The sequence below is a fragment of the Gymnoscopelus braueri genome, assembly GCF_963280865.1.
Source record: "Gymnoscopelus braueri genome assembly, chromosome: 10".
Lineage (NCBI taxonomy): Eukaryota > Metazoa > Chordata > Actinopteri > Myctophiformes > Myctophidae > Gymnoscopelus > Gymnoscopelus braueri.
The window spans coordinates 33,663,006-33,676,378 of NC_137611.1; the positions used below are offsets into that span (position 1 = coordinate 33,663,006).

The 13,373-nt window shown below is 41.8% G+C and overlaps 1 protein-coding gene across 1 annotated transcript; it reads right to left on the reverse strand.

Annotated features, from left to right (window-relative positions):
* Positions 1–797: 797 nt before the first annotated feature.
* Positions 798–7,015, reverse strand: agxtb (alanine--glyoxylate and serine--pyruvate aminotransferase b; the record flags this gene model as incomplete). Its single annotated transcript, XM_080440372.1, has 11 exons — positions 798–905; positions 1,126–1,254; positions 1,434–1,529; positions 2,310–2,379; positions 5,096–5,194; positions 5,343–5,427; positions 5,583–5,653; positions 5,732–5,832; positions 6,176–6,240; positions 6,377–6,569; positions 6,743–7,015. The coding sequence occupies 11 exons, from the start codon at positions 7,013–7,015 to the stop codon at positions 798–800; spliced, it is 1,290 nt and encodes a 429-aa protein (XP_080296498.1).
* Positions 7,016–13,373: the final 6,358 nt, after the last annotated feature.

Here is a 13,373-nt window from a genome sequence, read left to right on the forward strand (position 1 = left end):
ACACACACACACACACACACACACACACACACACACACACACACACACACACACACACACACACACACACACACACACACACACACACACACACACACACACACACACACACACACACACACAGTGTGCAGTAGTAAAGCTAAAGTGAATGTGCTGTATTAAAACTGAATACTGTGTGTGGGAGCACATGCATGCCTATGCATGGGTGTATGTGTGAGAAAGAGAGAGAGAGAGAGAGAGAGAGAGAGAGAGAGAGAGAGAGAGAGAGAGAGAGAGAGAGAGAGAGAGAGAGAGAGAGAGAGAGAGAGAGATAAAGAGTATGCATGGGGACACAAGAGTTTCAGTAGTCTTACTCTTAATGGCCTGAGGATTGAAACAGTCCCTACACAATGAAGCAAGAGAACAGTTGGGCAAAAATAATGCACACTTTATTGACATCCTCAATAGTTTTGACATTCTGTGGACAGTGGAATATAGAATGTCCTGTAGCCTATATTTTTTTAATTACTAACAAGGAAGGTTGGCCACATTTCATAAATGTTATGTTATTTATTTATTTGATTCAACTCTATATTTGCAATGTGGCGCATATTGCACCCTGCACTTGTAAGTCGCTTTGGATAAGATCGGCTGCTAAATGCCTAAATTGCAATTGTATTTTTGAATCCAGTAATATTTATCATGGTGTGAACCTGAGCCTCTCATACTGTAAGTACAGTTGACCTTTTGTAGAACACAGCATATTTTCTTCCCCTTAATGAATGACAATAGGGATCATGGAATGAGAGTCTTTTCCTCTATGCTTTACTCTTTTTGCAGTTCTTGAGGGCATCTGCCATGGCTGCCAGTGCCATGTCAGCGTTAGTCGTCTTGCAGTTGTATCCCATCAATCCAATTCGTATCACCTAATATAAAAAAAAATACAATACTCATTAGAATTCTGTGGACATTTAGTTTTGTATAGCTTATAATTCCAACTGAGTGATGAGCTAGTAGTATAAGTTAGCAGTATTAATTCACTTCTTTAAAGGAGCCTCTCTGAATATCTTCATATTCAGTTATATATTCAGCTTACGGCTGGCAGTGTGATGGATTGATGACCATATAAAAAACAAAGGTTCTCACCATGCCCATAGAGGGGCCCAAGCCCCCAGTAAACTCCATGTTATGGTGCTTCATGACATAGGCCAGAATTTCCCTCCAGTTATAGCCTTCAGGGATGGAGATGCAGGTGACGGAGGGCAGCCGCAAGTCCTAGGGGTCGGAAAATACCAGCTGGTGATTTCTTGATATAGGGAGAACACCACAATAGCCTTGTTCTGGTGTAGCGCAACACAAACAGTGTTGCCTGACAGATACGATATAGACTAGAGGAACTCTAAGCACTATATCCATATTAAAATGTCCTGTATTGGTGTGTTTCTGAGCCTCACCTTGTCTGCGATGAAGAGTTTGAGACCCAGGTCCTCCAGTCCCTTGTAGAGGTAGGCTGCCACCTCCTTGTGCTGCCTCCAAGACTCTTCCAGTCCCTAGAGGGGGACAGAGAGCACAACATCAATACCTGTGCCACCATATGACCATGAGGAAGGCATTGAGGCCCCAGCAAACAGGGAAACAAGGTAGGGGACTAGGAAAAAAACCCAATGAAATTGATGTCCACTAAAGCAGAGGAACAGGGAGGACAGAGACACAATTATGTGCATTAATAGAAACATGACTTATAGCTCACACAGTCAGACATCGTATGATTTATGCTAGCCAGCAAGGGTAGATGATCTATTTCTGTTATCATTTGCTAGCCTTTTTGTTGTCACCAGTCTTATCACCACAACAACAACATGCTGCGTAAGTACAGGCAGAACTCCAAAACTAGGTTGAATTTGGCAAACTTTAACTAGTGTTCATTGATTATTCATAATAAGATCAGTTGCTCAATATGACCTTGGTGTTTGTTTTATTTTCTTTAGAAGGAGAAATAAGACTAATGTGGGGGCAGATGTATTAGGTTGAATGTGAGACCCAACAAAACTTGAATAGGTCAAATCTGAATATTTGGATTTGTCTGAAGATACTGTAGCAAACACTCCAGGCTTGTCCGCCCAATAAACTTGAGTAGTGCTTTCTCTACTGTTAGAGCTCTGCTGCTACTGACATGTCATGTAGGCCTGCTGTAGCTCATCTGCCGTAACATATGCAGTGTGTGTAAAATATGTAAGGTAATCTGACATCAAAATATAACCAGCATGCCTCATGGAGAAAAAGTCAATCATTGTAAAATGATTGACTTTTGAAAAACAGGGAACTGTTACCTTTTCTGCAAGAATGGCCAGGCTCTCTCTTAGGGCAAAGAATCCAGACACAGGGCCTGTGTGATGATATCTAACAAACAGGACACACACACACACACACACACACACACACACACACACACACACACACACACACACACACACACACACACACACACACACACACACACACACACACACACACACACCTTGTCATTATCTTAAATAGTCTTGCACAATATATTAATACTTTTCATTCTGGTGTTAAATTACTCATTTTGCAAGAATCAATTTGAAGTAGAATTTTCCATATTGTATATAGGCTGTGATGGCTTAGATCAGTGGTTCTCAACTTGAGGTCCGGGGACCTTGAGGAGGGTTCCAGGGGGTCCCTGAACAAAATGGACCCTTACGTGTCTGTAAGTTTGAGATTGTACAAATGGAACCAAATGGACCCTGAAGATTTAGTAGATTTGGGGAGTCTTTTCTGAGTCTTTATTTGACGGTTACAGTAGAGAGAGACAGGAGACACAGAGAGGGTAAGGGAGTGACACGCAGCAAATTAGACAGTGGTATCCGCCCTAACTGCTTAGCTATGGTAGCCTGGAATCCAGACTGATTCACTACATTCGGTGGATTTTTTTTTTCTCACTTTGAAGCTAAGTGAGAAGGAAAAGAAACAAGAAATGACAAAGTCATAATATACCCGCTTGCGGCAGGCTATTTTTGCCCCAATCTGCAGCACAAAATGTAAAAGTTGTCATTAAAATAAAACTCCACAGAGGTTCATTGGTTGGCTACCAATATAAAGTGTGTGTGTGTGTGTGTGTGTGTGTGTGTGTGTGTGTGTGTGTGTGTGTGTGTGTGTGTGTGTGTACAATATCAATGATAGTGAAAATAATTGATCTACAATCTCACAGATCTGCTATTTTCACCAGCTGATATAGTTACTTCATAATGTAGCCTACCCTTACCCAAGTCAAAACTACAGTGTTTCACTTAGAAATGTATGAACAACAAAAATGAAGACACACACACACACACACACACCCAGGAGGACTGGTTGATAGTGTTGTATGCATTGTTCCTGGACAAAAGACCGGTGGTGACCAGTTAGTATTCATTTATGTATGAAAGAAAGAAACTATTTTCACAATAAACGAAGTGAGTCCATAGAATACAGGTAGGGTAAGGGCAGTCATGTTAAAAACATCAACAGTGGTGGAAAAAGTACTGTAATGTTTTACTTAAGTAAAAGTATCAATACTGCAATGTAACCCTAACCCTTTATAAAAGTGAAGCTCACAACTTGTCTTTTGATTTCACTGTTTGAAACAGCTAGGCTTGAGTTGTAATGCATAACTGCAAGTTTGCCCTTTTCACTACTGGCTTACATGAAAGAAAAACCCAAATGGGTCCATTTGGTTTCATTAATGTCTTTTGTAAATGAAGTATTCAATAAAACGTCATAATAAAAAATAGCAGATCTACAAGCTCACAAGGCGGCGATGCGTTGTGAGCTTGTAGATCTGCTTTTTTCTGATAAAATGCAGCTGATTTTAGCGTCATACCTTACATGAAAAATGTTGCTACAGTAACCTTGGTTGTAGTGTGTATTCATTCATTTGTAAACAGGGCAGTCATGTTAAAAACAGCAACAGTGGTGGGAAAAGTACTCGTACTAGTGTTGCCATGTATACTAATTACAAGCGACCTTGTTTTCTGTGAAGTTGCTTGTAAATGTAGGTAGTAGCTTGTTATTTGTTATTATTTTGTTGTGAGCTTGTAGATCGGCTATTGCCAAGTCGTCTATTATCAAATAGCCGATGCATATAGGTTTAAAGTGGTCATGTAGCCTAATAGTCACTTAAGTCTTTGGGCTTGTTTTCATTGACCTGGTTGCTTATTTTTCTCTCAAAATCTGGCAACCGTGTCATTGTTTAGACCAACGAAGAAGAAAATGGCGGAAGTGATCCTCTTTTCCAAGGCCCGTGTGAAAGACAGTATTATGTTGAGAAAATATAAAGTCATTACAGCACCATAACATGGTTAATACATTTTATTTTGGGATGTACAATACATGAAAATTACGAGAGTAATAACGCGAATTGCGTCGATAACTAATGGGGAGCGGACATTAGCGCGCTTGGCTAAAAACAGTTAGGTAGTAACATCATACAAGCTAACTATTAGCCAAATTCGGCTAGCGCTCGGAGGACTGCATAGTCCCATAGCTTGGGAGGACGAGGCCGCCCGTTCAGAGTATGGGAAAGTATCCCATTGGCTTAAACGACAGCCAATGACGCAAATCTGTCGAACAAATCTGTCGAATGCAAATGAATCTGTCGAATGCAAATTTGTCGAATGATGAGTAGGTCTGCCTCTTCATAGACCCGCAGCTTTCGCTAAGCGGGTAAAAATGCTGAACGTATCAGTCTGGATTCCAGGCTATAGCTATGGGGTCCCATAGAAAAAATAAAATAAACTTATCAAGTGGGAGTCTGGCCCAGTGCCATCTATTGGAGAGTTACGCCAACTCCGTTCACTTCTGCGGGCCAGGTCTTCTACATACACATACATTGGCGAATAGTGACAAATCCCTAAACCGGAAGTTCATGGAATGCATTGAAGTCGACGGCTCCTTGTCACTATTTCCAGCTACATGAACCACGTGACCGACGCTGTTTCTGACCCCTCATTGGCGCAACTCTCTAATAGAAGCATCTGGTCTGGCCTAATGCATATCAAACTGGGGGTCGCTGAAATTAAAAAGGTTGAGAATCACTGTCTGTATTCAGTAGACTTACAGTCTGGCTGGTTGTCCGTCATTGCCCCAGTAGTTTGACAGGTGAGTCATGTCAAAGAGGTAGGATACTGGTTTTGTTTTCCTGTTAAACATCTTCTGGCTGTGGAAGGTCATAATATACAGAAAGAGATAAAGGAATGTTTGCTTCAGGTAATTATTTCCCCCCTCTATCACCAACTATATCATTGAACTTTTGAAATATGCAAACATGCACAGTTGCACACAAAAGTGTACACACACTCACACACCATGCTCTTTCATTGAAGGAGATGGGCGCTGTGCCAGGGGGTGCATTCAGAGCCTTCTGGGAACCAGTGTACAGGATGTCAATTTCTATGAAAACGATTACAGATTAGATTGTAACACACACACACACACACACACACACACACACACACACACACACACACACACACACACACACACACACACACACACACACACACACACACACACATACATGAATGAATGATTTGACTGTCCCTTACTTTGCCTGTCCATGTAGATAGGTGCTGCCCCCAGTGATGCAACTGTGTCAACCAGGAAGAGGCAATTGTGTCTGGAGCAGAGAGCCAGAGAATTAGAGAGTAATCATTAACACATCAGCAGTCATACTTGACAAACGTATGTGGCTCACTTCAGACATATGTCTCCAATGCCATCTACTGGGTGGCAGAGGCCGGCAGACGACTCTCCATGTGTGAGGAAAAACAGAACAGGCTTGCTTTTAGCCATGGCCTACAGATGGACGGGAGAGATGGCATTAGACATATAGACTATGCTGTTGATATTCACGCATCAACTCTATGCATGCTGTTTATTCAGGTATCAATTAACCACTTTAGCCCTATTTTATACTTAAGCTATTTGAAAATAGCTTAACGATGTTTATGATGTTTGAACATTTTGAATATTCTACAATTACATGCAAAATAGGGACGCCAGGGAAAAGTAGATTGGCTCTTATATTTAAAAGGCTTGGAAAGATTGAGATGAAATAGGGTGTAGATACAGGGTTTTTTGTTTCCATTTCAGTAGTAGCTTCGGTAATTATAGGCTACTGAGCAGACATTATGCCTACCTGTTCAATTTCCTGCAGGGTGAAATATCCACCAGGTGGTTTGACCATTCTAGTTACATTAGCACCTAAAAAAGAAAAATGATGATAATAAATACATTTGATATCGTACAGGAGAACCACAGCCAATGACAATGTAATGAAAAGTATCATTAGGATACTGTCTCCTTTGGAGACCCAAGGAGTGCGTGCGTAAATACGCACCCATTCTTTCCGCGATTTCTGCCACGCGCTCTCCCCAGATGCCATTGATGGCCACCAGCACGCTCTCTCCGGGCTCCACGGTGTTGAACACCGCACACTCCATGGCAGCGTGTCCGGATCCGCTCATTGATAATGTCATGTTGTTCTCCGTCTGAAAGGCGTACTGGATCCCCTTTTTAATGTCGTTCATTATCTAGGAAGCACATAGCAAATAGTTTAAATACATACATTTCGGGCAATGTATCAATTCACTTATTGGTTTTGTGGGATTTCACTGTAGAGAGAAGATGGCCTTTTTACCATGTTAAAGATGCCATGACTTAAAGATGCCAGTCAACTTCCCAACAGAAGAGCTATAACATTTACCTCATACATTTCTGCGTGTAGGTGGCCGATTATAGGCCTTCCACCTGCGGCTTGGACTCGTGGCGGTACGTTCGAAGGTCCAGGTCCAAAAAGGTAACGTAAAGGTGCTTCCAGTGGCCGGAGCATGCAGGCTGGCGGCGGGACCGGCAGAGAGGACATGGAGCGGTCTAGGCGCTGCAGCAGAGGCGCACTCCTGGAGGCCAGAGAACCCTCCAGGGTCGTTACCTGCTGTGCGAGCAGTGCGCCCCGACTAAACAAAGCCCGCTGCATCATGGCTGGGGGGGTCCTCGCTCCTGAGAAGCCGTTGAGTTGAGAGATTGTCACCGAGCAGACGAGGGGACTGAATTTGACTGAGTTTTTAGAGAAGATTTAAGATAAACAGGTCTTTGACCTCTTGGCCATGGGGCGTTGTACGTCACTCATTTAACTAGAGGCTGTGTAATATGAGACCCGTCAGGATATCTTGTCACAAGGAATGTGTTTTAATCATAAGCTAAAAAAAAGAAAAGAAAAAAAAACGACTTTTGGAACTAATAGGTCATGATCATATGGTGAGGGCAGGTGTAAGGGGTGGAGTAGCAACATTGGACTTTAAGGGGCTTTTCTTCACAGCTATACACAAAATAAATCATAGTTTTCTTGGAAACTCAACCCATTTATTAATGAAAGCTGTTACTCTTCAATCTATTAATGGATGCTACTCTTCATTAATGTGTCTGTACCAATAATTAAAAACACACTGGCATGCATATGTCACACCCTTTACGTGACTTTTACTTGACAACTCAGAACCAGTTCTGGTTAGTTTGGGGTTGTAGTGAGAGACATGGTTTGTTAATCTTTTCCCACCCCATGAGCCAGTGCAGTTCAGGATATTAAAGAGGAGTCTTCCCTCTCTGAGAGAGCAGATTGGCTGAGAGGACAGGCAAACAGACAGGGCCCACGTGCACAAACACACACAGACACATCTCTCTAAGCGCAATGGCAAATTTCTCTTTTACACAATAGTAGGCTACACAATACTATTACTATTTTTAAGTCCTTTCTTTGTGAAGTAAGAAAATGGTTCAAAATTATTGATCCAGGTAATGTGCCAGTTAATGACCCATAGTGTGTTGACCACTACAAATTCCAATCTGGTTTCAGAACAAACCACTCCACTGACACATGCCTTCTCTATTTGAACGACTCTATCAAACAAGATGTCGACAAGGGCAAATATTGCGACATGGTCATGCTGGACCTCCAGAAGGCCTTTGACACCGTTAATCACCCAATTATGATCAATAAGCTCAAAGCAATAGGTTTTGATGATACGTCAGTGAACTGGATGAGATCCTACCTGGAAGGGAGGGAGCAAGTGGTGGAAGTAAACGGCACCCAGTCCCCCCCCCTCCCTGTGACTTGTGTCCCACAAGGAAGTATACTAGGACTTTTACTGTTCCTGATATATGTGAATGATATGTCATTAGCCTGCGACTGCAAACTGTTCCTGTTCGCAGATGACTCGGCCCTGCTAGTCTCGGACAGGGACAGGCTGCAGGTTGAGAAAACTCTCAGCTCCGAACTCAAGATCCGAACAAGATCTGCATCTGGCTCTCTGACAACAAACTTTCATTACACCTGGGTAAAACTGAATCCATCCTCTTTGGGTCCAGTCCTAACCTTAGCAAGGCAGAGAGTTTCACGATCAAAGTGGGTGATGATTTCATCAAAAGAAAGGATGAAATTACCTACCTGGGCTCCATCTTGGAGGCAAACCTCTCTGGTAACAAAAATGCCGAAAAAGTTATCAAAAAGGTCAACCAAACAACACGCTATTTGTGGAGGATTGATCGTCTAGTCAGTAAGAATACTCTGAAGATTCTTGCAGGGGCCCTCATTCAAGGTCATTATGATTATGCATGCACTTCATGGTATCACAACACCTCCAAGGCCTTAAAAACAAGGCTCCAAACATCCCAAAACAAACTTGTAAGGCTACTTCTTGGCCTCAATCACAAAACCCATCTAACCCCTGCTCTTTTTTGCTAGGATTGGATGGCTTAGGGTTGAGGACAGAGTACAGCAACTTGCTATGGGCCTGGTCTTCAAGATACACCACAACATTGGGATCCCCCAGTATTTGTCAAAATACTTCCAAAATGTTAATGAAGTCCATGATCATAACACCAGAGGCAGCTCCACAAAAAAAGAAAATGTGGAATGCCCTACCAAAAGGAGTAAAGGAGTGTAAAACCCTACTCACTTTCAAAACTGCCCTAAAGATACACCTTCAGGAGGCTGCAATTCGAAAATGGCCCCCTGTCTAAGTCTTAACCTACCCCCCCCCCTCCTTCATTTTCCTCTTTTGTATATATATTTTTTTTTCTCTCTTCATACCAGTAACCTGAAAGCTGATTGTATGACATTCTGTATAGTAGTGTGTATATCTGTCTGTCTCTTATGTCATCATGATTTGTGTGCATGGGGTTCTCATCTTAAACAAGCTGCGTGCTTAATGAGAGTTCCAGTTTAGTAGACCTTGTATTGTGAATTTGTACTTCCATGTACTGTTATGTACTGTCATGTACTATTCTCATGTCTTACTAAATAAACTACATCAATCAATCAATCAAACCACATAATCGAGCCGAATCAAACGTTCCGCAGTTCGATTCCAACTGGAGACCTGTCTTGCACCAGTTTCCTGTCTCTTTCTACTATCTAAATAAAACCTGTTGTTTTTCCTCCTAGTCAGGTGGTCAGTATACGCCTGTTTGATGCAAACAAGAGGTCCCTCTTAGTTATACAATGCTCTGTTTGACCTAGATTAGAAACATTGTTCCTCAAAACACTACTCCTTCCCATTCAGAATGTGGATACATTCATGTAAAACATCCTGAATAAAACTGATTGGGTTTAATTTAACTTGAATTGTTTGGTATGGGAAATGTATTTCGCCTTTTCAATGGCCTGTACATAACAGAAGAGCTCAGCTTAAAGGTTAATTTACACCGTGTCACTCCTTGAAAAGTGTGACTCAGCTGAAAATAGGTTAAATTCAGTGGGCTACATTGCCATAGACCGAGTATAAATTAGGATTAATTATTTGCTTAGTAGAGTAATTGAACATCTAGTGTTGTGTAGTCGTACAGCTTGCTTTGTCCGGTTTTTCTCAGCTATTATGCCACAAGAAGACTATGAGTGGTGATGCCCCTCTCCCTGTCCAATATAGTCAATAATTACACTGGCTAAATAAATGAGACCCAGTGCTGTTTACTTCACATTGGCCTTTGTACTACAGAGAGGAACATTCAAATTTCTCCAACGAGAGTAGAGAGGATTGGGGTGGAATATAGAGAGAGTTCATACTAACTTTTACCTCTTTGATGTTTGTGATAATATTAGGACCTAATACCTGTTCTTATGTCTGGTGATGTGTAACACTTGCTAGAAAGTGTGCCAGTGTGATGCTTGAATTTCAGCTTTAGAATATGTTAGTCCTATACCTCAGGACAGTCAGAGTCTTACTACCGTAGTTAACATTAACTGGGGGTACTACTGTGGCCAACCTCCAAAGGTGGACAAAAAATCTAAAATAATTGCTCCATTGATTAGAAATTGATAACTCAAATTATGCTCCTCATTGACTTACATTGTACGGTGAAACAGCTCTCAAAGTCAATCTTTTAGCACATAAACAAACACAAACAAAGCTGATTCAGACAATATAGAACATCACCAAACCGAGTACTGTTTTCTTCCTAATAGAAATTGTAAAATCAACAGGATGTAAACATAAAAAATAAAAAAAAACAGTACTGGGTTTGGTGATGTTCTATATTGTCTGAATCAGCTTTGTTTGTTCAATTCAATTCAATTCAATTCAATTCAATTCAATTCAATTCAATTCAATTCAATTCAATTCAGTCTTTATTTAAGATTCTCTGAGAAATCATTCAGGGTGACCCTGAGATTACAAACAAATGAAATCAATTAAAATACAAACATAACATCAACAAATAATCAATCATATGTAATTATTAACCACTTCAGCCCTATATACTTTGCCTTTTGGCGAATAACGAAAATAGCTATCTATGTTGTGAACTTGTAGATCTGCTTTTTAGTAATTTTTTTAAATGTTTGAAAATGTTCACCTTTAATGCCATGCCCAAAATAGGGACGCCAGGGTTTAAGTTAAATACTGACACTATCACTGAGAAGTGCCACTGTGCAGGATTGACATGCATTGTAATGTTCACTGCATGTGTGCGGGCTGTCCAGCAGATGGTGATCAAAACTGTCTTTTGCTTATTGGAGGCTGGTTCTTTACACAACACTCCTGTTTTTATTGATAGAAAAACATCATCGTACTGACATACTGTCAGTGCAATGATGTTTTTCAACAATAAAAACAGGTAGAGGTTGATCATTCAGAATAATAGTCAGATATTTACTGATTATACATAACACTTAACTGTAAAATGCTTTAGATTAAAAACTACTTTCTAAGTGGCACATTTGTTTGTTATGTTGCATTATTTCCAAGTATTATGGGAATTCCTAATTATTCCATTCCATTGTGCAGTACATCAGGCAGCAGGGCCATTCAGCACCATGGACAGAGACCTTTTTGGTATAGGTACAGGGCAGGCTACTGTAGGCCTGCTGAAACATCAAGTGAGACTAAATAAACTTGTTCTTGACCAGCTAGCAATGTTCAGTACTGCTGTCTCCACCTGATAGCTCAGAATCTGATAGCTTCAGAACCATGGTTTGAACCATGAACTTTGCCCCTGGTCCCTGGAACCAAACTGCATATGGTTCCTGTGGTTGAAAGGTTTCTGAGTTAAAGGGTGAGTTCCTTCCAGGGAAATGTATGTGTTCATAAAGGGCAGAGTCAGTAGTGCTAGTCCCAATTACTATGAGGCATTAAGCAATTGACCAATTTGACAGTATAAAGATCCTATCAGTCTTATTACAGGGAGGCTATGGTTGGAATCACTGTTGTTTGCCTTGTTTGGAACTAGAGTTTGGGAGCAGCCTCAAAGGAAAATTAATAGACTCCTTCTCTTCTCTCTTCCTCGATCCTTCTCATTGTGCTCTGTGCCTCATCCCCTCTTCCCCTGTCTCCAAGCAGATGCCAGTAGCCCTTGAAGAACTCACTGCTGGAGTCTGGGAAAACCTTCTCTTTTCTCTTCTTAGCACTGCACATTATTGATACAGATCCTCTTTGAGTTTAACTAGAATTTGTTGCCCTATTTTCTTACTTATGTGTACCTCCTATATCCAAGAATCCCATATCATGTGGATGTGGCAGTGTGGTTAGTTAGTGACATCCCCATAATGTAAAAGTCCCCAGACTCATTCCCTGCTGCAGCCGAAGGCCCTGACTGCTCTGGTTAAAGGTTTAATGACATTCACTTTTACACCACATTCAAAGTCTTTGTCCTGGTCCTTCAAAAGTGTACAAAAAGTTTTAAGTGAAAATTCCATTCCAGTGATCAATGGCAGGTGTTTTTCTCTCACATTTCTAAAGCCTTTTCAACTGCAATGAAAAAATAAATCTTTGCCTGCGGGTGTCGCTGGTGAGGGATTTTGCCTGTCAATCATCGCCTCTGCTCCGCCCCCCCCAAAGGAAAGGATAGGGGAGGGGAGGGGCCAGGAGGAGAGTGGGCGGGATTATTCGACAGTGACCTCACTGTCGAAGGGCCAAGCTCAGATTACTTTTCAGCCTAATTATTCAGAAAACCCCAGACCACAGAAAATCCACTGAATGTTTTAAGTTCAGGTTTTTTGGGTGTAATTGAGGTCATAAAACCCCAAATAAAACATTGAAAATAAAAAAAGTGAAAATGAATGTCATGATACCTTTAAGAATGGCAACTAACTATAGCTTATTTGTCATGAGTGACTTTTGCTCTGTAGACCTAAATGATTGTATTATCAATGCAAGGGACAACCTTTCATTGAAACAGTGAGTTGGTTATAAGTGAGTGCATGTGGACACGGGCATGTGGACACGGGCAGTGACAGTATTTTTGCTCAGACACTTGTTTCTCAAACCACAAGTGCTCCGTCTGGCCGATATGAAATCCTGCTGAAATCGTCTCTCCTGCGCCTCCTGTAGGCTTCCTCTCAGCTTTCCAGCCGTCTGCCTCTACACAGAAAACACTTGGGGAGGTGTACTGCTTACTCTTATGAAACAAAGGACACAGGCTAACTGCAGCTAATCTAATGTGTCTCGGGTTGTTTACCGTGATGGGGCCCCCTCGGGTGCCTCGCTGTCTCCTTTCCATTCTCTCCGTTTCTCCCCCAGCCTCTTCCACCCTCTCTGCATTCATCACACACTTTTTATTTCCTGCACTCACCATCCTTTTTTCTCCTCTTGTTTTCTTTCCATCCCTCCCTCCTTTCCTGATACTGTCTACTATAGCCTGCATTCTCATCCTGGTACCCCCCCCCCCACCCCCCCTCTCCCTCTGCCTGTCTCTCTCCTCCCTCCCTGCTTCATCTCAGGGTGCTGCATCGCTCTGTCTGGCTTCCTCCCACATGATGATGCTGCTGCTGATGTCATCGCAGCCTACTAGCATCCCTGACTCGGCCTGTGCGGCCATTTTCCCATCACACTGACAGAGGCCTCTCT